This window comes from Hibiscus syriacus, unplaced genomic scaffold (genome assembly GCF_006381635.1).
Source record: "Hibiscus syriacus cultivar Baekdansim isolate YM2019G1 unplaced genomic scaffold, ASM638163v2 tig00111151_pilon, whole genome shotgun sequence".
NCBI lineage: Eukaryota > Viridiplantae > Streptophyta > Magnoliopsida > Malvales > Malvaceae > Hibiscus > Hibiscus syriacus.
Window position 1 is genome coordinate 1,677,861 of NW_024062999.1, and position 25,983 is coordinate 1,703,843.

A 25,983-nucleotide genomic window follows, 5' to 3' on the forward strand; every position below is an offset into this window, starting at 1 on the left:
TTTTGCTCTTTCTCTCTCTAAAACCTCGGAAAAAATAGAAAGTCAATGGAACGAAATGAAGCCCAACAACACTACTTCACCACCAACACCCCCACCACTGTCAACACCACTCCGTCACCGACTAATGGCCTCCTGCCGCCGCCCAACGAGAGTGGCGGAGCCCCCCACCACATGGTGTACCCTCACTCCGTGTCCCCGGCGGTGACGTCGCAGCTGGAGCCCGCCAGGCGGAAGAGAGGGCGGCCTAGGAAGTATGGCACCCCCGAACAAGCCATGGCCGCTAAGAAAACGGCGTCTTCGACCTCGAAGGAGCGGAGAGAACAGCAGCAGCTGCAGCAGTTGGCTCTTGGTGGCGCCGGTGTTTCGCTTTCCGGGTCTTCCAGGAAATCTCAGTTGCTTGGTTTAGGTGGGTTTTTTTTGGGTGAAAAAGTTGACTAGGGTTTGGGTGGGCGTGGGTTTTTGCAAAATTATTGAAAATTGAGAGTTTTTTTTGGTGCATTGCGATGGGAAGTCATTATCCATATATGAAATCTTCTTTTGGTACCTTTTCGTGAAATTAGAGAAGCTTTTGTTGCAAATTTGTTTGAAATGAGACAGTATTTTGATGCACTACGTGAGAAGCGAATGCCTTTGTTAGCTGTGGTTGGGGTATTCTCTTTCGTAAAATATTCTCTTTTTTGTGTTGCAAATTTTTTGAAATTGTGAGTGCTCTGGGTGTATTGATTATGAATCATTGCCTTTGTTTGCTCCTGGTGTGTGCCCTATGAAAATTACTTATCTATTTATTATTATTATTTTTTGAAAACTAGGTGGGAAGGTTTTTAATGTTTTTAAACTTTTGGGAAGATTTTTTATGTTTTGAATTAGATCCATTGCCTTGTGTTTGGTTGTTTGAGTGAACCCCACTTCCCTTCTATGTCTTTGTTTTGAGCTGTTTAGTTTTATTTTTAGTTTTATTTTTAGAGAACATTTAGTTTATGGTTTTCCTCTAGGTTTTCAATCAATTTACGGTTTTGATTATGTATGTTCACTTGGCTTATTTATTTTGTTCTTGCTACATTATTGGTTGTAACCATAGACTAAAGAGATTGGTAGTAAAGAATATATAACTATACACTCATATTTGTTAACACATGAACAAGAGGGAAAAACACCTTCCTTTTTTGTCAAGTTAGATTATAACCTTGTGTATCTTTATCGCATGTCAAATTCACTGATACGTCAAATGAGTGTGCTGGATTAGATCACTTCAAGGACAGTACAACGTTAAGATACTGGCAGAAAGATTTTTTTTTGAAAGGATTATGGCAGAAAGATGCATATGGTTCATTATCCGTCTTCTCTGTTGGTTCAGAATATCATGTTTATTTATGTTCTTCATTCATGATTGCCATTTCCCGCATTCTGACATTGCATGCCATGGTTCTTTCGGTTGTGTGCTTTTTGGTACTTTGGTTTTCTAGTAGGAGGAGTTACATTTACTTTTATTTGGTTCAGAGTCTCAGTTAGATTCTTAATTCTCACTCCTTCAGTCTAATTGGTGCAGGCAATGCTGGTCAAGGTTTTACTCCACATGTTATCAATGTAGTTGCAGGAGAGGTATGGTGCTTATACATGATCTTGGGATTCATGTATGCCAATTGCTATGCTTTTAAATTTATAAAATCTGTTAGAACTCCTGCACATTCAACCATTTTAAAAAACTATGCTCTTCTTTTTTTGTTAAAGAGATCCGGCATAGTTTTCCATCATTTCATACCTTAAAGAAGGTTTTGAGGCATGGTTCAGTTTATAAAATGTCCCATTGATTGTGCCTCATATGTAAATAATAGTGTATGTAAAGTTTGGAATAGCAGTGCTTTAGTAGAGGACAAAATTGTCAAAGAAAATAAAATTTGAGAAATCACCTATGACAGAAAACTATAAATGAGACAGTTTGGTGTCTAACACTCTGTTCCTGATATAAAATCCTTAAAAGTTTCCAAGGTTATGATGTTTTATTTCAAGAAAGTCGAGTCCAAGATAGCCATTGTGGAAAGTTTGATGAATCATGATGATATTTATGATGTTTCCTGTTTTGTTTCATTTTTTATTTGGATTTTCTCATTTGTAGTTGATAGTTTTATAAGGGATGGCAGTTAAGGTATTTAGCATATGCAATAAATTTGCAGCATTGTTATGACTTTTTTCTGTTTCCACCTTTTGCATTGATTTACATGTATACCTTTACATTGACATTTGAGAGAAATTTTCTATTTTTTGAGGGAAACTAGTGTTTTGACTTGAGTCATTGCTTATTAGACTAGAATTGATAATTGGTTATCACAAGGAGATTGGAAAGAAAGGGAAAAAAATCAGTCCTTAAGCTCTCTCTCTCTCTCTCTTTGGAATTGGAGGTGAGGCACCTATATGTGTCTTTACTCATCCGACTGATCCAACACAAAGGGAAATATATTGTGGTTACATTCAGTCATGTCACCTTGCCATGCTTGTTTCTCTTGATATTCTTTTTGCCAATAATGGGAAGTTTATGCACATTAATCACCCGCCTCTGTGAAAGAATCCCTTATCCATTTGTGCCCTACTTGCTATTGTTGATGTTAAACGTTGTGCCTTTTCATGCCTGATGAACAATGCCACGAGAGTAGTTTTTTCTGTGTTAATAGTTATGAATTTCGTTTCAACAATCTTGGGTCTTATAGTCTTATATTAACTGTTCTAGGTCAAGATGCAGTAGTGTTTCTAGATGTAATTGAAGTTATTTTGTTGCCTCCCTAACATGATATATGGATCCAAATAGGATGTGGGCCAAAAAATAATGATGTTCATGCAACAAAGCAAGCGGGAATTGTGTATATTGTCTGCTTCTGGTACGATCTCTAATGCATCTCTCCGGCAGCCAGCGACATCGGGTGGTAACATTGCTTATGAGGTGACCACTCCTTTCTCCCCTTTTGTTATAATTATTTTATATCAACTACACAACTTCTTATTTATATGTTCTAGGATTTTTATTTATTTTTTATTTATTTTTTGATAGAAGTTGGAGGTCTCATTAAAAACTCCCTTCGTATTTGTTCACACACTAAAGGTATGTTAACGAACATTGGAAGGAAGAAAAGAGTACCTCAAATATTATTGATAAAATACCCGATACAAAAGATACCACGGAATATCCTCTCATGGTGATGTACACCATTACAACAAACACCTTAACCTCATATGACCTCATCCAAAGCCACAGTCAAATCACCTTACTTCTAATTACACCACCAGCAGTAGGAATAAAACAGAACATAATACAAATTAAAAGCAACACCTACAACCATATAGACTAAAACAACCACAGTTGAAGAGACAAGATCTAATGAGACTCGTCTTCTTCAGGAGCCCAAGAGTTTGGTTTGAATGAAGGTTCTATCTCATGCACCAAGACCTTGAAGAAGTTGTCAGCAACCTTCAATTCCACCATCGCATCAATTCTCGCATCAGCCTTTGTGAGGACTTGAATTTTTGCCCGATCAAAGGATGATGGAGACTGACAACTTTCGTCGATAGCTAGTAATAAACCCCACTTATCAGCAATGTTCTTGAAAGTATCCCAATTCCATGCGTGAAAAGGAACACCCTCGCAAACTAACCATACTCAACGACACTCCATTACCAAACTCTCTGACCAAGCTTCGACTATGGAGAACCACTCTGCGAGAATCTTTGATTTATCGTTCTTCACGCTTCTCAATGAAGCATTGTCTTCGAAAATCATTAAAATCGCATTACCAGCAGCTCTCATTAAGGTGAAGCCAATGAGGCCCTTCGCTTGCATTTGTCTGGCGAGATGACCAATTTTGACAAAGTCCTTGCACCACCCCACTAGACAATTGCTCAACACCTGAAGTTTTTCTTCATCTATAACACCTTCAACTTTATAATGATTCTTCCTTGAAACATCTTCCATCCCGGACTTGCGAAGAACACCTATCGAGGACTTTCTCCAAAAGGACTGTCGAGGTTTGAATTTAGCAAAATAAACACCAATTTTGCTTCCGTCGATATGAGAACCATTCATTTTTGAGATCGCTCTCCTTGCTTCATCGAAAGTTGCGAAGCGAATGAAACCAAAGCGAACTCCTTTTGAATTTCTTTTATTCGGAATAAAAGCATCAAGAACCCGACCATGAGAGCGAAATAAAAATCCAAACCTCTTCCAGTGAATGTTCTCTGGTAAGTTATCAATAAATAACGTGTAGCATCCAGTCTTATCATTACCGCACCCCTTTGAGGTGGACTCCAACAGCATCCTCTCATATTTCTCCCCCGCCGCAGTCCTACACTGCTTCTCTTTGGCCTTCTTCGCTACCTTCAAAGTCGGCGCCTGCTGCTCCACTATCTGTTTATGAAGCTCCGATTCCGTAACCTTCGGCACCAAAATCTCCACTCGATTCGCCTTCTTATCCGGAATTTTCAAACTTTTTCCAGCCTCTTTATCCCCACTATTGGACTGACGGCCAGCCTTAGCCCCGAGAGCTGCGGCTTCAACCCTCATCTCATCTCCTTCCATGCGTTTCTTGGTCACCTTTTCCTCCAGCACATGGACATCATAACTTGATGGACGAACTTCTTTAGGAACGGAAGATGAATTTGTTGTCTCCCGCCCAGCTGCAAGCTTCTCATCGACAGATTTCTTTAAAGTTTCTGCATCTTGCACAACTTCTCTTGCTTCCCTTAGTTTAGCTGAAGACTCTTTAACGAGCTGCTCAATATCAAGCCTTGTCTTATGCAATTTGTCACGCAATTCAGCGGTGTCTTTAAGTGAACCGAGGGAATTAACAAGGCGATCAAATGCCACAATAGCAGTTCGTATCTTGGAAATCCCCGCCTCCACAGACTGCAAAGCCGAAGCATGTTCTGTAGCTAGCCTTGGCTTTTGCCGAGAGGACTTGTAATGGATAGGGGTAGCAAGACCCACTTCAAGTTTCCGGGAACTCATTTCTTTTGTGTTGCTTTATCGTTGAAGAAAAGCAAAGGAAGAAAGGGTGATGAACAGAACCAAAACTGCAGCTAAAGATCAGCGACGAACGTGGCCGACTTGATTGCTTGTGGAGAGACGACAGACGCAAGGAGATGGAGAAAGTAAAAATAATGACTATACTGCTGTTGTAGATCGCGCCGTCGTTGGAGAAAAAGAAAGAAGAAGTGTCGCCAACAACTAAAAAGTCGAAGGGCCACGTTTAAGATCCACTGAGTTGTAGGCTCTCCTTGGTGAAATGAAGCCTAGATCCTTGATGCTGGCGTCGAGTCGAAAAAATCTGGAAGTTTTGGTGTTCAACGGCCACCGGAAGTGACGGCCAGTGCGGCATTTGACGGCGGCGGCGGGTGGCTGATGATGGCGGCGGACAACGGGTGTAAGTCGGAGGAGAGAAAAATTTTAAAAAATGCCTGGGGAATTTGAAATTTGAAAACGTGGGTTAGAAAGAAGCTGGAGCTTCTCTCACTAACACGTGACTCCCCTTGTGATAATCATATGGATGCTCTGGGTTTTCGTCTGGAGCCTAACCCTGTTCTAGGATTTTTATATTGGAGCTTTATTTCAAAAATAATAAAAATGTGCTTTTAAGAATATGAATAAAGTTTTGTTAGAAAAACTTTGGTTCTATATGCTGGGAGAGGATTTGGTGTGATGATCTATAAGTAGTTTACAAATAAATCATGGTCTAAAGAATGGTATATATGTTTAAGCATAACAGGAAGCTTCTACCTGTGCTTGCTTGGGACGCTAGTCCTGTTTATTTGTTTGCTTATGGCAATAATTCTGTATTGGTGAAAAGGAAAATAAACCATCTGATTAGAATCTTTGTTTGCATCAACTCATTGCAAGTACGTTTATGATTTCAAATGTATGAGATATGGAAACAATATGTTATGATGCAACTGCGTTACTGATATGCCTAAAAGGCTCATTTTTTGTCTCAATATTATCTCCCTTTTCCAGTCCATGCTTTCATCCATGAGAAAACTTGTTGAAACTTTCTGACTTATTTAGTTTTTGGATAACTATAATAAATTTTTAGTGCTGTCAAAATTATGATTTCGTTCCTGGGTGATGATATCAGGGCCGGTTTGAAATAATCTCACTCTCTGGATCTTATGTTCGGACTGAAGTTGGCGGGAGGACTGGTGGGCTCAGTGTATGTCTATCAAGTGCAGATGGCCAGATTATTGGAGGAGGAGTTGGTGGACCTCTAAAGGCTTCTGGTCCAGTTCAGGTAATTATTCATTATTATTGAAATTGATGAAAGAGAGGGTAGGGGGTTGAACCTAGTTCTTTGAGCTGGTTGCATCTACCGTTGATTGAGTGAATTTGTTTAGCTGCTTTATTTTCTAAAATGTACAATTGATATCAAGAGAACTCTGATTAACCTATCCCTATATGACTTAGGATTTTATGTCAAACAGACAATAATTTAATGCATGTACAGGTTATTGTTGGTACATTTATGATTGACAACAAGAAGGATGGTAGTGTTAATGCGAAAGGTGATGTCTCCGGTAGCAAGTTGCCATCTCCAGTTGCTGGAACTTCGGTATCTAATGTTGGCTTTCGCTCAGCTTTTGAAGCTCCAGTAAGAAACCCAATCGGCTCAAATGATGATCATCAAAGTTTTGGGGGAAGTCATTTCATGATGCAACCACAGGGCCTGCATTTGGCAGCTCACCACACAGATTGGAGGAGTAGTCTAGATGATAGAACTGCTTTTGAGTTGACAGGTTAGAGTCTTGCACATGTGCGTATGCATGGGTGTTGACACAGTAGGGAATACTGAAGCTAAATATCTATTGCAGGAAAAACAGGTCATGGAGCTCATCAATCGCCAGAAAACGGGGACTATGATTAGAATGAAGATTAGATATTTGTTTTGGCAAACAAAGCGCTGTTTCGTCTTGGATGTATTTAAGTTGCAGCTTTTTTACAAGAGCGAATAGAAAACAACTCTCCTTGGCCCTTGCACCCGGAGTGTAATATGATATACCTGTACAGGTCGGCTGTTTACTCTTTCGTTAGTTGATGCTGATTAGATTATGCACCATAAAGTAAGGAGATGGCCTGTGAAAATCGTAGCCCCTTTACGTAGTCGTTCAAATGGTTTCTACCTTATTGTTGCTGCTAAGTTTATCGCTTTCGAGTTGCATAAATCCTCTCCGGTTTAGGGGAACGAGGGGAACCCGTTAGTGATAACACATAACAGGTGTGCATTTAGTCTTGAAATTATTGATTGTTAAAAGCCTTTGAATCAAGTTGTGATTCCCATAATTAAAAGAAGACATTTGATGTTTGAAAATTTACTGGAACTTGTGGTACAAGTCAATTGGTATAGCAAGAACTATATTATTACAGATTTTTCCCCCTCCTTAATGTGGAAGATATTGGGATCTTGTCTCTTGTATAATCTTTGATTTATTTTTTTTTACCTCAAAGTGAGATCATACTGTGCATGTGAATGTAATACTCTGGTTTGACAGGTTCTTGTGAAAGGGTATGAAAATGACAGGGAATTGTTTCAAAGTAAACAAATCTTAAAAAAAGTTGGCTTGTGCAATTTACTGCAGATTTGGGGGACCAATTTTTTATACTCCGGTCTGAATTCTCCATCTCTTTACCCCCTTAACTAGCTCTAAAGATTTTGATTTATTGGTGTCTGTGTGTGAAGAATCAACTTTCCTGTTTTCCGGTTTCTTAAGCCAAATCAGCTGCAGGATGGAGGGTCCATGATGCCCTTACAGAAGTTGAAGTTTTAAATTAAAAAAAGAAGATAAAATTGTACTGTGCCCCCTCAATATACTAACTCGATGATAAAATAGTAATAAATATATTTTTTACTTTTTGAGGTTTTCCCCTAGAACCCTTTCTTTAATTGAATTAAAAAGTGCAGATATGAAGCAATTTGCTGAATAATTAATGCATGATGCAGGCCCCCATTTTTTTTTTAAATCCCAAGGGAAAGGTGTATATGGGGTATGGTTTATCCCAAAAGAAAATATGCCATGTGCAAAGGTTGGACTTATGGGTCTTGTATTAATAAATATTGTTTTTGTTTTTTTTCTACTTTGGTTGGCCTGATTTCCAATATGGGCAACCTTCTTTTCTCTGGAAAAACAAAGGAATTCGGTTTCATCATGTAAGACCATTATCTTGATTTGGTCAATTTTGTCTGAATCTTTATAAAGAGACATCTTACTTTTATCATCCCCATGTAAAAAAAGAACTAAGAGCCCTAAAATGTTATATTGAGTTCCACGTGCCTACTTTTTTTAGGGTTTTTGTTAAATAATATTTAAGGTCAAAATCTATTGTTATATTAATTCAAAATGTTATAAATATTAAAAGTAATTAAATCATAAAGCTAATATTTAGAGGGGTAAGATACAATTCTACCATTATATCAATTATAATTTTATAAAATCTCGAAGGACTAAAATCTAAATTTACCATTTACGGGAAACCACGGCGCCGTCCGCATGTCAAAAGGTTGTGCCAATTATTCTGTTTATTTTGGCTTTGCGATGTGATTTTTAGGTCATTGTTTTAATTTTCTTTCGTACCAAAGAAATTGTTAAGTTTAAAAGTATTAATTAATTAATAAATAATCTATATTGTTAAATATTTTTTAAAATTAACCTAAGACGATTATAAGATAACATTTATCGTAATTTTTCTTATTCGTAGATCATATACAATACCGTCACAACTACTTAAATTCAAAACTTTCAAGAAAAACAACACTCTCCTTAACGATTAAAATTACTTCATATTCTTCGGTTCATTTGTATGTACCTTTATATTTGTTTGATCAAAATAATCTAATATTATAGGAGTAAAAAAAAGAAACAAATAATTTTAAGTTACTAAGATTAAGAATTTATTGAGTGACTTCAGTAATTAAAAACTCTCTTGAGTTTTTAATTCAAACATATATCATTGTAAAATGTGTATACGTTATTGATGGTTAAAAGAATTATTAATTATTATTTTATAATTATTACAAATTATTAAAAAATAAAATTAATCGCTAATAATAAACTGTGGGAGATAGATATTTTAGATCCAAGATTTGATTTTTATATAAAACAATACGCTGTACCTAAGAAAATCTAATCTAAAAGTTCATTATTTACATCGACAGTCACGTGATTCGTGTTCCACCTCCAACTCGTTTTGAGTCAATCCGCCGTGTCCTAACCGCCATCACCCATGCCCTAACGGTCAATAATGCCATGTCAGCAAAATCATCCTACGCCGTCGGATCAAATCAAATCCCACGATCGAATTGATTCTTGTAAGCGTCACAGTTCATTTCCAATAAATATGCATACACATTCCATTCTTGTTCTTCAATTTTTTGTTTCTATTGAATTTCTTCAAAATATCAGCTGAAATTATAGAAAATATATTTCTTCGAAGTTGAGTAAATTATATTTTTTTAATAAAAATAAGATTTTTTTTCAAATAATTAATTAATTGATCAGTACTTTAACCACAGGACAATATATGTGAATAAAAAAATCTATAAAATAATGATGTTATTATGTGGGTGGGTGTCCAGGTTCTCTTAACATTAGAACAACTTTGGTCTATGGGTCCCTCAATTTCCTAGCTTTTTAATTTTCTGGTGTGTTTTCCTGGGTGTTGCCATTATTTTCTAAAGTTAACTTTATGACAAGGTCCCTCTCCTACTGTGTCCTTGTCCTTCAAGTCGGTTTCTTCCAAACTAAAGAACAAGGGAGAGATTTTATATTCAATCTTCAATCTTTTTCTGCTCCTTGTTATCAATCTTGTGAGGGGGTTTCTCCCAACTAGACCCTTTTTTTCTTGGTTTAGATTGCTATAAAATTTTGAGCTTTTTAGTTGATCTTTGTTCAAAAAGAAAGTGGGGATTGGATTTGGGGAAAAGTGTAGATTTTGGGGAAATGGGTATGGGTTACTTTCACTTGGAAAGTTGAAAGATATATACATACATATATAAAAAATTACTTTTTTTGGGGGGTGTTGATTGAGATTGGTAGTACTCTTTTTTCTGCTAAACTTTTGTTCTTGATCTATTCTTGGTTTCCTTGTTGTTTCCATCTTTCCTTTTGGTGAACAAAAAGGTTGACCCTTGTTGATGTTGGTTTCCTTGAAGCTTCTGTTATTTAATTGAAGAAAGTTGCCGTTTCTTTCTTCTTTCCCTTGCTGCTAATATAATAAACTCTTGGAGGAAGTGATAAACCAATACTTGATTGTTGTAGCTGAATAGGAAGATTGAAAAGTTCTGGATTTGTGTTTTAGATTCTGATATTGAGGAAGCTGTGTTCATTTTATAGATCTTGAATTGTGGCAGATTTGATTTTGCTGTCTTTGCAAAGTAATTGGCTTTAGAATTGGTAGATGTGATTTATATTTGGTTGAATACAAAGTTTATATGTTGGGGGTTTGGGAAGTTTGACATTTTAGTTGTATGGATTGAACTAGTAGTTACCTGAGTGGCAATGTAAGAGCCTTAGCTCTTGCTTTGTTGATTTCTCTTTTGGCGGTCTCGGTTTCGGGTAGTGATAATGAGTTTGCAGCTTGTAACTGTGATGATGAGGGCTTTTGGAGTGTTCATAGCATTTTAGAGTGCCAGAGGGTGAGTGATTTCTTGATTGCGGTGGCGTATTTCTCGATACCTATCGAGTTGCTTTACTTCATCAGTTGTTCGAACGTCCCCTTCAAATGGGTCCTTGTTCAGTTTATAGCCTTTATAGTGCTTTGTGGATTGAGTCATCTTCTCAATGGATGGACTTATTATGGTCCCCACTCATTCCAATTGATGCTGTCCCTCACCATTGCCAAATTGCTAACCGCTCTCGTCTCGTGTGCCACTGCGATAACGCTATTGACTCTGATTCCTCTCTTGCTCAAAGTTAAAGTGAGGGAGGTTTTCTTGAGGCAAAATGTGTTGGAGTTGGATCAAGAGGTCGACATGATGAAAAGGAAGAAGGAAGCAGTTCACACGTTCGGATGTTAACGCAGGAAATCAGGAAATCGTTAGATAAACATACCATATTGTACACCACTTTGGTTGAGCTTTCTAAGACGTTGGATTTGATCAACTGTGCCGTTGGATGCCGAACGAGAATGGAACACAGATGAACTTGACTCATGAGTTGAAAGCAAGCTCTTCGAGGAGTTTTCACCCATCTATCCCGATGAGTGATCCCGATGTGAAGGAGATAAAGGGGAGTGAAGGAGTGAGGATCTGAGACCAGACTCAGTGCTTGGGCTTGCAAGTGGTAGTGAATCAGATGAGGCAGGTGCCATTGCAGCAGTCAGGATGCCAATGCTTCAAGGTTTTAATTTTAAAGGGGGGACGCCAGAATTGGTGGAGACAAGCTATGCCATTCTGGTATTGGTTCTTCCGAGCAAAAACTCAGGAATTGGAGCTTTCCAGAAATGGAGATCGTTGAAGTGGTTGCTGATCAGGTGGCTGTAGCTCTATCCCATGCTGCAGTTCTTGAAGAATCTCATCGAATGAGAGAAAAACTGAGCCAGCAGAATCAAGTGTTGCAGCAGGAAAGGCAGAATGCAATGATGGCCAGCCAAGCGAGGAACTCTTTTCAGAAAGTAATGAGTCATGGTATGAAAAGACCAATGCACTCGATTTTGGGCTTACTTTCAGTGTTTCAAGATGAAAATATGAACTTCAAGCAGAAGACTATTGTTGACACATTGGTCAAAACAAGCAGTGTTCTTTCAACTTTGATCAATGATGTGATGGAGATTTCGGTGAAAGATAACGGAAGATTTCCGCTAGATATGAGACCTTTTAGCTTACATTCCATGATTAAAGAAGCTTCTTGCCTTGCCAAATGTTTATCTGTCTATAAAGGCTTCGGTTTTGAAGTTGGCGTCCAGAGCTCTTTGCCTGACCAAGTGATCGGTGATGAAAAAAGGACTTTTCAAGTGATTTTGCATATGGTTGGCTATCTACTCAACATCAATAATGGAGGAGGTACCGTCTTATTCCGGGTTCTATCTGATGCTGGTAGCCAGGAGAAGAACGACAAAATAAATGCGTGGAGATCAAACATACAAGATAATTACCTGTACTTAAAGATTGAAATTGATATTCATGGGAGGAGTTCTATGTTTGATATACAGGTCTCAACCAAAACTATTTCAGCTGAGAAGCATAATAAAGATGAAACCAAGGAGAGCTTGAATTTTACTATGTGTAAAAAGCTTGTGCAGGTGAATATCCCAGTTCTTCTATATATATTCTCGATTCTATACATTGTTTTAGCTACTGCATTTTAATAACCATTCATCCGTTGGAATGAAATGCCGTGGTTAGAAGTATATTGTTGTTTTCCCTGTGTGTATGATCATTCATTGCTGAATCTTTCAAGACATCTGAAAGATATTCAGCTGTTTTATTGCATTTTTTTTTTTCACCCCATAGATTTTAGTGGTTCATGATTTCTAGATATGGCAATGTTTTCGGTCGAATACCCTTTTAGCTTTTTATAGGTTATTGTATGAATATGATAGTAGTGAAAAGTTTGAAATAATTCAATGTTCCAATTGTATAGTATAGAGAGATTTTGAAAGGGATTTTTCTTTGACCATTGTTTCCTTCTTTGAAGTAAGCTGCGTTACCGTTCGTGTAATAATTGTATATAATGTTTCTGGTATTTGCAGATGATGCAAGGGAACGTCTGGATATCCACGAACTCTCTGGGCTTTGCACAGAGCATGACACTTCTTCTCAGGTTTCAAATCCAATCGTATATCCAAAGAACCATGTATGCTCATGGAACCTCCGGTGAGCAATCAAATTCCTACTCGAGGTTCAGGGGTCTACGAGTTTTACTAGCCGATGATGATGACATAAACAGAATTGTGACCAAGAAGATGCTAGAAAAGTTGGGTTGTGAAGTGACAGCCGTTTCTACTGGATTCGAATGCCTTAGTGCATTCAGCCATGCTGAAAATTCTTTCAGAGTTGTCGTTTTGGATCTTCACATGCCTGAAATCGATGGATTTGAAGTGGCGACGAGGATCCGTAAGTTCCGCAGCCGTAATTGGCCATTGATTATAGCCTTGACAGCTAGTGCTGAGGATCATGTGCGGGAGAGATGCGTGCAAATAGGAATGAATGCAGTTCTTCAGAAACCTGTTTTATTGCAAGCAATGGCGGCCGAGCTTAAAAGAATTTTGCATCGGTCGGGGGAAGGGATTTGAGGAGCCACTCATACTCGGGCCAACCCTTTGTAGGCAGAACCTCTATTCGATGCTTGGCCCGCAGGTATGGGGATCAGTTACCCTTCGGCTCACAGAGATCTTTAACTTAGCATTTGCTTCTGTCATTCCATGGTATACCAACATGCAGGCAGTGAATTTTGCTAACCGATTTGCTTATCGAACATCGTAGCCAGAACTCCATGGAACGACTCGAGGTAAAATTACATGTACACTTATTACCAAAATGAAAGCTGGTGTGATATTTATGACACTGAAAAATGTATGGGGAGTAATGCATACCATCAATTCCTTTTGTTTCTATGGTGTTGAAAACTTAACTCCAATAGGTTGAATTTTAGAGTCTGGAAAACCATTTTGAGTTCATATGCTTTTATACTGCATTTGACAGCTTGTCATTGACAAACTTTAGCATCTGAGCATTCAAGCTGAAGCATCAAATTTTGGAGCACAAATTCTTGGAATAGGATGATGAAACCCACCATAGATTTGCACGAGTTGTTTCACAAATGCTACACACCGTCATACATAGATGGTTTCTTGTAGAGACGGTTCTAAGGTTTTGAAGGTTGGCCTTAGAAGTGGTAGTGACGCGGATGACGTAAAATTTTATGTTAAAGGATAAATTTTTAAATTTTTTTAAAATAACGAATTTATAAAATTTTATGGAGCGAATACAGATTTTCAATATAATATACATAAAAATAAATTTAAATATATGATAATTTTAAATTTTCAAAGGATGATTGTCCCTGACCACCTCTCGATCCGTACCTGCCCTTTCTTATATTGAGGTCACCTCTAAATTATCTTCGTTCTAATGATCATATTTCCCATAAGACATGCTAAATATCGGTTTTGAAAGCTCGACCCTGCAAAATGGTATCATTTCAGTCCGATCGCAGGGAGAACAGAACGTGAAGTTATCTGAACCTTTCAGAGTGTATAATAGAACTAATGTTTTGTACTGTTATGTCAAATAAATAAGTTGGTCAAGACAAATCCGACTTTAGGGCCTTAGAGACTTATCTCTACGGTCATAATCATATGATAAGCCTAACTGTTGGATGTAGCATACTGCATAGACACATCACACATTCCATTATCTTCAGACTTCAGCTATGCAGATACATGTATATGGGGACGCAGAATCGAATTTGGTTCGTTTCTCACCCATCATTTGTATATTCATATGCCCTTGATCAATAATCTAGAAAGCTGTCAACTAGTTATTGATTGAGGTAAGCAGGATGAACCAACCATGACGATGGTCCGTGATAAGGATGTTACGAGATTGAATATAAAGAATGTCATAAAGGTGAAGGACAATAATACCACATAAAAAAAGAAAAGAAAGGTCGTAGAGATAGAGTTTAAAAACGAAAGGTGCACATATTATCAAACATATCTTTTAGAAAGAGGATAATAGTCTCCTAACAGTCGGACAAACTCATGATTTTATGTTAGAGATGTGAATTTGAACTTATAAAAGGGGAATAAAATTTTAAGGGGACAAAAACAAAATTTAATAGAAAATACATAGAAAAAAATTTAAAATATATGAAATTTTAGATTTTTAGGAGAGCGACCGCCCTCACCTACCCCGCCTAGTCCATCCCTACTATCAGTATTTACTTGCCTTGAGCAATAAACTATGAGTTCAAACCTGGACAACCTTCGTCTATATTTAAGATTGGCAGTTAAATGCCATTTAGGGGATATTTAGTTCACTAAATGTAATATTATCTTTGAGAAAAAGATTATTAGAATGTAACATTACTCAAGCAATATTGTTTTACTTTGTTTGATTTGTTTAGCGGGAATGTAAGATTATAGTGTTTAGTTTAAAGAATATGAGATTATTGGATGCATATTTTACCAAATTATCCCTGTGATATATATATTTTTATTACGTTAAATTTTAATATTAAATTATAAATATTTGAATAAAATTCATAAAAATATTTTAATTGTTTTCTTATCTATCTTTTAAGGGAAAAACATATTTATCATATAATTAATATAATTAGTGTGTCAAATTTATAATTTTAATGATTTTCATAAGTATCATATTTATTTTATAATTTTAACTACTTAAATTTAGGTCTGTAAATGAATCGAACGTTCAACAAAGTGTTTGTGAACCGTTCAGTAGAAAGTTCATTTATTTATTAAACGAACGAACATGAACATGATTTTATGTTCGTTTAGTTAAATGAAAAAACAAGAATAAATGATCCATTCGTTTGTGAACATTCGATAATCTGTTTATTTATTTATGTTGGCTTATGTTCGTTTATGTTCATTCGTTTATATTCAGTCCAATCTCCAAACCCGTTTAAAACATTAAGACCTACTAAATTTTAATGTTAAACCCATTAATATTGTAAAATCGAATTAATTTTAAACTCAAATAAAAAAAATACTCAAATCAATTAAAAAATAAACCCTAGAATTATTTAGAAATAAAAAACTCTACTCAAATATAAACCCAACTAATTTTATATTTGCTGTTTATGTTTGTTTACATTCGTTCGTTTGCGTTTCTTTATCATTTTAACGAACGAACATGAACGAACACGAGCAAGTATTCCTTAATGAACAAACACAAACAAGAAATTTTATTCGTTTAGTTGTTCGTGTTCGTTCGTTTATTCAGTTAAAATTAAATAAATGAACATGAATATACTATCGTTCGCGTTCGTTCGGTTCATTTGCAGGCCTACTCAAATTTATTAATATTGTATTAAATCAAATTCTTTGTATATTATTATTATATTTATAATTTTGAGTTAAGCAATAAGAATAAAAATTAAGAAGGATTCATATGAAAATAATTCATTATTCTATAAGTGTTCGTGTCCAAAGTAACAAAATTATATCATACATAAGAATTTGAAAATAATGACATTCTCACTATTTTAATAAAAAATATTACTATTTGCAATAAATTATTATTTAATAATAATTTTTTCGCGAACCAAACATGAGAATACAATTTCAAAAAAAATTATTCTCTTTAATAACAAACGCTCTTTCTTGGTATTGCTTCCATTTATCATGGATGCTCTATTGATTGGCCTTAAGAGGTGTTCTTTTGTAGTATGTTGTTCCCCTTATCGGATTCCAGTTATTGCTTCTGTAATCAAAGAAAAATTAAGATTGTTCAAATAGTTAATTCGATCCCCGACTGAATCAAATTATCATTAATCAAATTAATATAAAAAAATTTAACCTCTAACCAAACTTTTCTTTAAAAATATTAATCGAGCTGAACAAAGTGTGATTATTTCGATCAGTTAAACAAATTAACCAATTTTCTTTTATAATTAGATTCATTTAAATATAATAATCACATGTTTGGTGAGCAGCCAAATCAGCAATAAGGTCAGCCAGCTCAGAAACTTCGTCAGCAGCAAAATACAGTCGAATTTTGCAAAATGATGCATGAAAGTAGAGCTCATTTGTTTAGGGTAAATTACATGTTTAGTACATAAACTATTAATTTGATCTATTTTAATATTTAAATTCTTAATTTTTTTTCAAAATCATACATAAAGTTTAGTTTTTGTTTCATTTTAATACATCGCCATTAAAAACTTTAATTTTTATTTCATTTTGATACCTATTTCAAAATTTAACGTTAAGTTTGAAAAGATTAAAAGTTTAAGTATTAAAACGAACTAAAACTGATAGTTTAGTAATTAACGTGTTAAGTTTTTAATGGTGGGTACTAAAATGAAATAAAAACTATATGTTAGTATAGTTTTCGAAAAATTAAAAGTTTGAGTACTCAAACAAGATAAAAACTAATAGTTTAAGTACTAAATATATAGTTTACCTTTTTTTTAACATGACCAATTTACTATAAAAGGCAATGGGTTTGTTACCGAAATTATTGAAGTTTGTCATCAAAATAAAGTCTTCTTCTTCTTCTCTATAATTCCTTCTTTTCTTATTTTCTTCAATTCTCTTAATCTTAAATCAGCCGGTTTAATTAAATTTCAAATCAGGTGCTGCTAAGGCAGCTAATATTTTTAACTACCACGGTTGCTCAGAGCAATCAGACGAATAGGGGTGGAATCGGTGGATCGGAAAAAGGGCTGTTACTAAGCAAGGCGACTCAAGTACAAATATCCATCAGGTGTTCGGCGAATTGCCAGCACCAAAGGTAAATGATATAGGAAACCAAACAAATCAAAGTAACGAGGGACTTGATTTTTTAAAATGATGAAACAGCGATTGTAGCTTCTTTCAACGCTATTGGGACAATGAAAAACCATGTTGAAGATGACACACACCCTTTATTTGGCTGTGGAAGGCTTGTGCAACGGGTTGATGAAGTGATAGACGGTGAAAGGAGTAATGATGGAGTGATGAACTTGGATACTAAACTGCAAACTCAATTTGTAGGGGACCCAAATGCAACAACTTGTAATTTCTCTAAAATGTCATGTTCTTTACCTACTTCAAGATCCTTCTGGGAGCTTGCACTGCCCAAGTTTCTTTGGAAACTGCAAAGCTTCATTCCAATACCAGAGACATGGAGGTGCAGGTATGGTAATCATGCATAAAGGTAGTTTTCAATTAATTACCAATGTTTTGGTCGATGGATGTAGGTTTGGTTCTGCCAAGGTTGCCTATAATGAAAACACGGCTAAACCTTTCTTTCTTAGAAGTATTGAAGCTGATGGAAAGCTTGAATATATCCAATAGTAATTAACTTGTTGAAGATGATGATCTGTATGGATTTAGACTACTGTTAATGGAGAAATGTATGACTCAAATTACAAGAATCTAGGTTGTAATTATGCCACATTTAAGCATTGGAAATGTTGATCTGAGAGGTTTGAACTGGAAAATTCAAGGTTGTCTGCCATTAGTTCATGCTCATACTTATTATGTTGGCATAGAGGAATGTTAGTCGGGTTTTATCTCCATAGACACTGTTAATGTTGTCGAAGTTGTTAAAGCCATGGGAATCAATATTGAAGTTTTCCTATTTAAAACATCATTTCTTAATTGTTGCAGTTTGATTATTCGAACGACTCTAGATGCAAGAAAGGGTGAGAGAAATGAACGACTTTTCTACAAACTTCTCATTGATAAGGCGGAGGAGCTGCCCCCGGTTGTATACACTCCAACAATCGGTGAAGCTTTCCAGAAATATGGAGACAATGTTAGGCGATCTCAATATCTTTACATCAGTTTGAAAGAGGGAGGAACGATTCTTGAAGTATTGAAGAACTAGCCTGAGAGAAATGTTCAAGTTATTATTATCACTAATGATGAGATAATTCTAGGACTTGAAGATCTTGGTGGTCAGGGGATGGGCATACCTATAGGACTTGAAGGTCTTAGAGCTGTATCTGGTCTGGACAGGAGAGGCACCTCTCTAGGGCCCAAATTTTTTATATTGTATTATATTTATAAAAGATTAATTTTATATTGGTTATAGGGTTTAATTATTTTCAACACTTATTATTAAGGGTTAAATTTTTCATGATATTTATTATTATAGGTTCAATTTTTTTCTAATATTTATTATTAGGGGCTTACTCGTATAATTTTTTCCTAATATTTGTACAAGTGTTCAATTTTTTTAACATTTATTATTTAAGACCCATTTTTTTCAATACTTATTATCAGGAGTCTCTTTTTTTTATTTGTTACTAGGGACATACTTTTAAAATTCAGTTTATTTTATAATATTTATTTGTTATTATGAGTCCAATTTTTTCAGTACTTTTTATTAGATGTCTTTTTTTCAATTTTTGTTATTATGAACTTAAAATTCACATTTTTTTTAAATATTTGTTATTAGAGACTTATTTTTCCAATACTTTTTATTATGGAGTTACCCTTAAATTTTTTTTAACACATGTTAACGACATATAACCAGAACAATGACCGTTATGCAGTGATAAATCACTTGGCTTTTTGAAACCATTATAGTCAGTATCAATATTCACAGTCCCAATTAAATCTTCATTAATAAATTGTTCGAGAAGATTTCCTAAACTCACTTTTGTAAGTCCAAAAACTCGTTCTGTCTCAAGTAATTGCTCGGAAAAAGAGGCCAGAGCAAGCAAGGTAGTCTCCCTTAGCTTCCACCAAAGTACATAACAACCATAATTTTCTTGTTGAAATTCACTAGATCTTTTCCTCGCAACATTAATAGCATTAATACCTTCTTCCTCATAAAAAATAACCACTTCTTCTAGTAAAAATGCACCAGCGACACGGTAGCTATGATTGACATCATCCTAATCCACTGCCATTTGGTTGGCATCCGTCGACCACATATGGACCTGTAGTTCTGTAACTTGCAGAAAAACAGTGATGCTATGAGAGGATTGTTGGTGTGGATCTAAGCCTATTAGAGATGTCTTTCTCCGTTTGTACAGGGTGCTTCAAAGAAAATTGGTTATTGTAGCAAAAATCGTTGGCAATGGAAGCTAACATGACGTTGTATGGGAGGTTTAGTTGCAAGATGTTAGCTGGAACGTGAAAAACAGAGTATGGAAGTGGTTAAAAAATTGGTCATCTCAACAAGAGTTAATCCGAATATACCAGATCGACTAATCTGGATCCATGAAAAAGCTGGAGCTTTCTCGGTTTGGAATAACCGATCCGGAATTAAATTTCGATAGAATCTGGGATTTAAAGGTGCCTCCAAAAGTGAAAAATCTTATTTGGATGTTGAAACTAAATAGGAGGGGTGGACTTAGAGGAGTCTCAATGCTTGTGTTCGTGGTGTGAGTCTGAAGTTGATTTCTCTAATCACTTATTTGTGAATTTTCGGTTTGTATCCTTCTTTTGGAATTGTATTTGCACTTGGTGGCGGGTGAATTGGTTGAAACCAAGGAAAATAGATGAATCATTAGAATTTTGCTTTCAAGTCTGATTGCGAGGAGAGGCAAAATCGATTTGGCTTATTTGTGCTGCTTCGACACTTTGGAGTTTTTGACTAGCTAGAAATGAGAAACTTTTCGAGAAAAAAATATTCAAGAACATGATTTTTTATGCTAAGATACGGACTCTTATCTGGTGCTAAGAAATAAAAGAAGATGTGATTGAGTATGAGAATAATTGGTGGGAGAATCCATTGGATTGCATAGCAACTGAATGCAAACGGGAGAAATCAGGTTTGAGATGGTCTCCTCATATGGCCGACCAATTAAAATTCAACATAGATGGGGCTGCCAAAGAAGTCGTTGTTGGATGCGGGGGAGTTTTCCGAACAGATGCTGGTATTGTTATAGCGATGTTCTCAGGGCCAACCCCCGGATTAGGGTCAAACTATGCAGAAGTTTTAGCGGTTAAAATCACTCTTGAGTTATTTGTGGAGGCAATATGGACCAAAAAAGCTGAATAGATCATGGAATTGGTTTCTCTAGTACCCTTAAATTGGATCTCGACTGTCACTCTTAGAACTTGGATGTGGTAGAACATTTTTGAGGATATTGTTCGATTGGTGATTAAGATTATGAGAGTTCAATTTATTCATGTCTCAAGAACGAATAATGCCATGGCTGAGCAACTTGCAAAAGCGGGTCTTTGTAGACAAGAATTTATCAAAGCGTGGTGGGAAGTGGGGAGAACGGTTCTACAAAATTTTCATTTTGTTCGTTGTCTTAAGTTGGGGCGTTCATGGTCTGGTTTGTGGCTGCTTTAGGTTTTGGTTGAGGTTGCTTTAAATACATGGAGTTAATCTTTGTTTCTGCTTTTATGTATTAGTGGATTAGGGTTTTTTTGGGGTATTTGCCTTTGATTTGTTTGTATGGGTGAAAAGGTTTTGATGGGTTTAGTTGTGTTTTTAGTTGCAATATGTAATCTTTTTGTTTGTGTTGCAAGGTTAAGTTGATTGCAGCAGGTTGATGCAGGGTGCTTACATGTTCAATAGAGTTAGATTGTGTTTGTTTTGAACTTTGTTTCAATGCTTGATTGTGTTGTATTATTTTCTTCCACATAAGTTTAAGGAGGTTTTTAATGAGACAAAAAAAAAACTTGTAGAAAAACAATAGTGTAGTATACCAATTCTACAATATTATTTGCAACAATCTTTACCAATTTTGTGCGACTCATAATTGCCATCAGCTCGAGAGATCAAAACTTTTCTCTGTATCATCAGAGTCATCACTACCCTCATAAGGATCCTCATTTGATACCATAAGGTACTCAGAAACAAAAAACTTGTATAATTCTTTGAGAACATTTCTTGAGATTTTTTGTGAACCATCATTGGCCTCCTCGTTGAAGTTCAAGTTATAGGTTGTAAGTGGTCCATAAAATTCAGATGCAGCAATATTCATTCTAATAACAATTTTGTCTATGTAACCTGCTTTAGCAAAGGCAGTTCGTAACAGCTTAAGCCCTTCCTTGTTTTCCTGAATATTAGGAGCATCAAAATCACCCTTATCACCAACATTTGTTGCATTTTGACCATACTTCTTCTCGATAACAGCCTGTAAGTGAAGGTAAAATTCCACATCCCTCTTCCTGACCCTCTTAAAGGACGATGCTCCAACAGGGAGAATCATGAACTCCTGCATAGCATGTTTGTTTCTTGGATGTAAACCACCCTTGATGACATTGAACGCAGGGACTGACAGGATCAACTTCTGGTTACCAGCAAAGTTAGTAATGTGCTTATAAGGAGTAATGTTCTTGACTTTAGCTCCAGCTTGGTAAACAGTAAGGGAAACCACAAGAATGACATTCACACCAAACTTTTGTCTACACCAACCCCAGTCATTTTAAGTTCCACCTAGTTATTGAACCATGAAATTGTCAAAAGTAGTATGTTCGGTTAGGTTATTTCTTATCAACGTGGGGCCTATGATTGCGTTAACATTAGCAACAACATTCTTCGACTGATAATGGTCCATACTCCATCCGGTATCATAATAAGTGAATGTTCTCCTTCTCAACTCTTCTGGAAACTTCATTTGATTTTGAAGAAGTCTCTGTTTCAGATTCAAGTCCTCTCAAATTTTTGTTCTATCCATGTAGAGGTAAGACTTTGGACTTTGATATTGATTTAACCATTGGATGTGTACCCCTTTAGACTCATATATCCTGAATTTTTCAGCACAACGACTGAAAATTTGTCACCATTGTTATGATGTACCCAATGATGAAGCTCTAACGTTTTCTCAAACATTTTATACCCTTTGTAGTGAAGTATCATAACACCATTGTTGGGGCCACTATTTACAGTTTCGACATAACATTTACGTGGTGCATCAGTACTTTCCAGCTCAGTTTTGGGCAGAAAGAAAACTTCTTCAAGTGTATAAAAAGGGTAGATGTTCTTACTGTAAGCATCAACCATCATAGTAGCCTTTATGTCATTTTCCGTTTCTTGTTTCTGTTGAGCTTCTATTTTTGTAGGATCTTGACCATCATAGAGGCTATAAGATTCAATAATGAATGGCTTAGTTTCTTTTTCTTGCATTTTTTCGAACACCCAAGATACAATACCGTAACCCCTCTGTTTTTGTTTTTGCTCACTCTTTGTACTAGTCAGAATCTGGAAGATCTGCTCCATCGCTCTCTGGGTTGTGTCCATTTTCATCTCCAAATTAGTTATGTGAGCATTCTTTGCCTCCCACCATTTTGGAGGAGTTGATTTAGCCGTTGTATGCTTTACCATCTTGGTGAGGTCGTCAAGCTGCCTCTGAATTGCAGAAAGATTAATGGAGTCTGCCATGCCTTGGTTCTTTGCTTCAAGCTACCAAGAAATGATGGCTCTAAATACCAATTTGTTATGACCCTAGTGTGATTAGAGAAGAAAATTAGACGAAGAAGACAGAAAAGAGATAGACGGAGAATAAAGAGAATAGAGATTAAGGAGAGAAAAGAAGAGATTCAAAGAAGTTTAGAATTCATTCAATCAAAGCATGGCTTTCTCCTCCTCTAGTACATGGTTTTATATAATTACAGTGTACTAAGGCTAACGTTTGCTTGACAGCTAGGGCAAATTCTTCTCTTGGGCTGCCAATTGAATTACTGTTGGGCCTCATTTTTCTGGCTTCATCTTATCTGCTAGCATATCAGGTGACCCATTTCCTTCTCCCTCAATTTCAGAATTTTTAATCCCTAATTCCATGTTCTTTTCTTTCGCAATCCTTAATTCATTTTCTGAATCCCTTCGCCTCGTGCTCCTCCTCTTCTTCCTCAACCATGACAAAGTCCTTTATTTGTGCAAATGGTTGTAAGATTTAATTCCATTGCTTCTCCAATATGATGATTTTGATTCATTTATATGGAAGTTCTGCAATTTAAATATATATTTCTCAACTATTTGATAATCTGCTGAAGTAATCAGCTGTAGGGGTATGGAAAACAACTTGATGGTTATAAGCAAAGACGGAAGCAAGATTTTAAGTTAGCTACTCCCCTAAGTCCATCCCTGTATATGGAAAAAATCTTGTGGGAATAAATTTGAAAGTACTACCACTACATCACACGTCCCAACATGATTTGATCCCATCATTAAATTCATACAAATACTCCACTGACTACACTCGTAGCTGTGGTCCTTTCTTTCCTTCCATGTTCTTTTTTTTCGGGCCACAAACAATCTTTAGCCTCCTCACACGAGGAGCTGTTGAATCATTTCTTTGAATCTTGCAGCCATTCGCAGATACTAAAGGTTGCTGTTTCCATAGAAATGAGAAGGTTTGTAGCTAGTGATTCATCAGGAAATGCAGACAAGCGAGTGCATTAACGTAATACTGCTTTAGTTGACCATGTGGAAATGCATATGGTTGATAGGAACAAGTTTATCTTGTGGGTTGTCAGGTTCACCCTTTTTAATTTGAATAAAGAGTTGTAGTCGCTGAGAAGATGGTCGTTAATTAGTGTGTGTGTGTGTGTTTTTTGCGAAAAGAGAAGAGGTCATAAGGGTAAGGTAGGAGTCTATATATATGGACCTTATGGAGCCAAGATCAAGATTCCTTTCTCTTCTGAGAGGTATTTATTGTGAATTGATGGTGTCAAACATAAAGTCGTTATAGTTACTCATAGATCAACATGTCAAATTAACATTGAATTTCACTCCGATAGATCACGTGCGTATGTTAGGGATCATGTTTATGCATTGTAGCCGACTCAAATATCATAATACCCTTATACTTTGAGGATGTAGGATCTTTGGAGATTTCAGTAAACAAAGAGGTCTTAATTGATGAAAATTTAAAAAAATAAAAAATAAAAAATAAAATTCATCTCCGAAACTATAATACACTGTCAATGAGATGAACTCAAAATGATATGAGGTTATCAAACTGGATAGGAGGTGCAACCCTGTGAAAGTTAGGTCAAATGGCACTTAATTCTCTATGGACACCATGTACCCCACGGCAGGTATCCACAGGAAATAAAACAATCAAGCATTTCAGACTTGGAAAGTGAACATGCTCTCAAATTTCAAATGCTGATGCATCATTCTCCATTATCAGTGAATAATCTAATCGTTTCTAATTACACAGGTTAGGCTTTATTTGTGTGGTCCACATTTCCATAATATCGATTTTTTCGGATTCTCTCTTCACAGTATTATAGTTTAATTAGGTTGTTCAACTTTTAAGAAGAAGCTAGGGGCTGCAACCCATTGGAGGGCTCCACCACTACCACTGCTTTGCCATTGGAATGCTGTTCAAGTAACTAGGTAAAATTACCAAGGTGTTCATCAACAATGTCATCATCATTTGAGTCCATGTGAAGAGGGTCCTTGATGTTTTCTAAAACCCTGGAATCCTTTGATTTCAAGTTCCTGCATCAAGCCAAAGCTTAAGATTCTTGTTGGTGGTGGACAAATCCGAAGACCCGATTTTCGAAGATTCTTGTTGCCCGAGGACTAGTTCGGAAACCCGAGTTGAAGAATCCGAATTCTAGTTTCAGTTTAGTTGCAGATCTATCTATATGATATGCCAACATCTTTTTACATTGTTCCATCATAGTGAAATCATTTACATTCATATTTTCTTAAAGGATTCATGTAGAAAGAAAATGTTTTTAAGGACTTCATTAGTAGTTCATTACTTCTGACATATGCATTTGGAATCTAAGAAGCGATAAGTGAGATCGAAGTTCTTCTTGAACTTGGTTTTATGTCCCATGATACACATTCATATGCATGCACTGAGCTGAAGAAAATCAGTAAAATTGTACTGTTTTGTGACAATTTCAGTGACTATTTAGAACTGTTCTTGTTATACCAACTTTGTATCTCCGTACATCAAGACTTCCAGAGAATTTATCTGTAGTTAAAAGTTTCAGGAAAACATATTCTAATATAGTCCCTGAAATATTACATCTCTTGGAAAACTACGACACTTAAACATGATCTTTGACAAATTCTATATGATATTCAGAGCTAAGCTGCTTAACAACTGACATCAGTCGAGTCTATCTATCCAGTCAGTCTATGAATAATTATCATGACTCCAAATCTAATATCATCACTAAGACTTATTCTAAAATCTCTGGATTTAGACCGAGGGAAGAAACTAGATTCTTGCACTTCATTTATCCCCCTTCTATATCCCCATAAATATATAAACAGAAGAAAAAAAATATTTGACAATCGCCCTATCATCACTCTAAAAGGAAAATGGCGTCGAACTATGCCAGAAAGCATGAACCTCAATCTTTGAAGATTCTGAGGGAGTGACAGGCATGTTAAGGTCACCTTTCAA

The 25,983-nt window shown here is 36.0% G+C and overlaps 2 protein-coding genes and 2 pseudogenes across 3 annotated transcripts; 3 read left to right on the forward strand and 1 right to left on the reverse strand.

Annotated features, from left to right (window-relative positions):
- Positions 1 to 7,350, forward strand: LOC120154832 (AT-hook motif nuclear-localized protein 14-like). Of its 2 annotated transcripts, XM_039166478.1 has the most exons (7): positions 1 to 406; positions 1,547 to 1,599; positions 2,801 to 2,932; positions 6,114 to 6,266; positions 6,480 to 6,768; positions 6,844 to 6,920; positions 6,966 to 7,350. In XM_039166478.1, the coding sequence occupies exons 1-6, from the start codon at positions 46 to 48 to the stop codon at positions 6,894 to 6,896; spliced, it is 1,041 nt and encodes a 346-aa protein (XP_039022409.1). In that variant the 5' UTR covers positions 1 to 45; the 3' UTR covers positions 6,897 to 6,920; positions 6,966 to 7,350. The 2 variants fall into 2 exon arrangements, with proteins under 2 accessions (XP_039022409.1, XP_039022407.1); XM_039166476.1 differs by having other exon boundaries at positions 5 to 406; positions 6,844 to 7,350.
- Positions 7,081 to 13,536, forward strand: LOC120154903 (annotated as a pseudogene).
- A 3,708-nt stretch (positions 13,537 to 17,244) lies between these two features.
- Positions 17,245 to 18,658, forward strand: LOC120154833. Its single transcript, XM_039166479.1, has 2 exons — positions 17,245 to 17,831; positions 18,308 to 18,658. The coding sequence occupies exons 1-2, from the start codon at positions 17,548 to 17,550 to the stop codon at positions 18,525 to 18,527; spliced, it is 504 nt and encodes a 167-aa protein (XP_039022410.1). The 5' UTR covers positions 17,245 to 17,547; the 3' UTR covers positions 18,528 to 18,658.
- Positions 18,659 to 21,372: 2,714 nt separating this feature from the next.
- Positions 21,373 to 22,991, reverse strand: LOC120154904 (annotated as a pseudogene).
- Between the last annotated feature and the right edge of the window lie 2,992 nt (positions 22,992 to 25,983).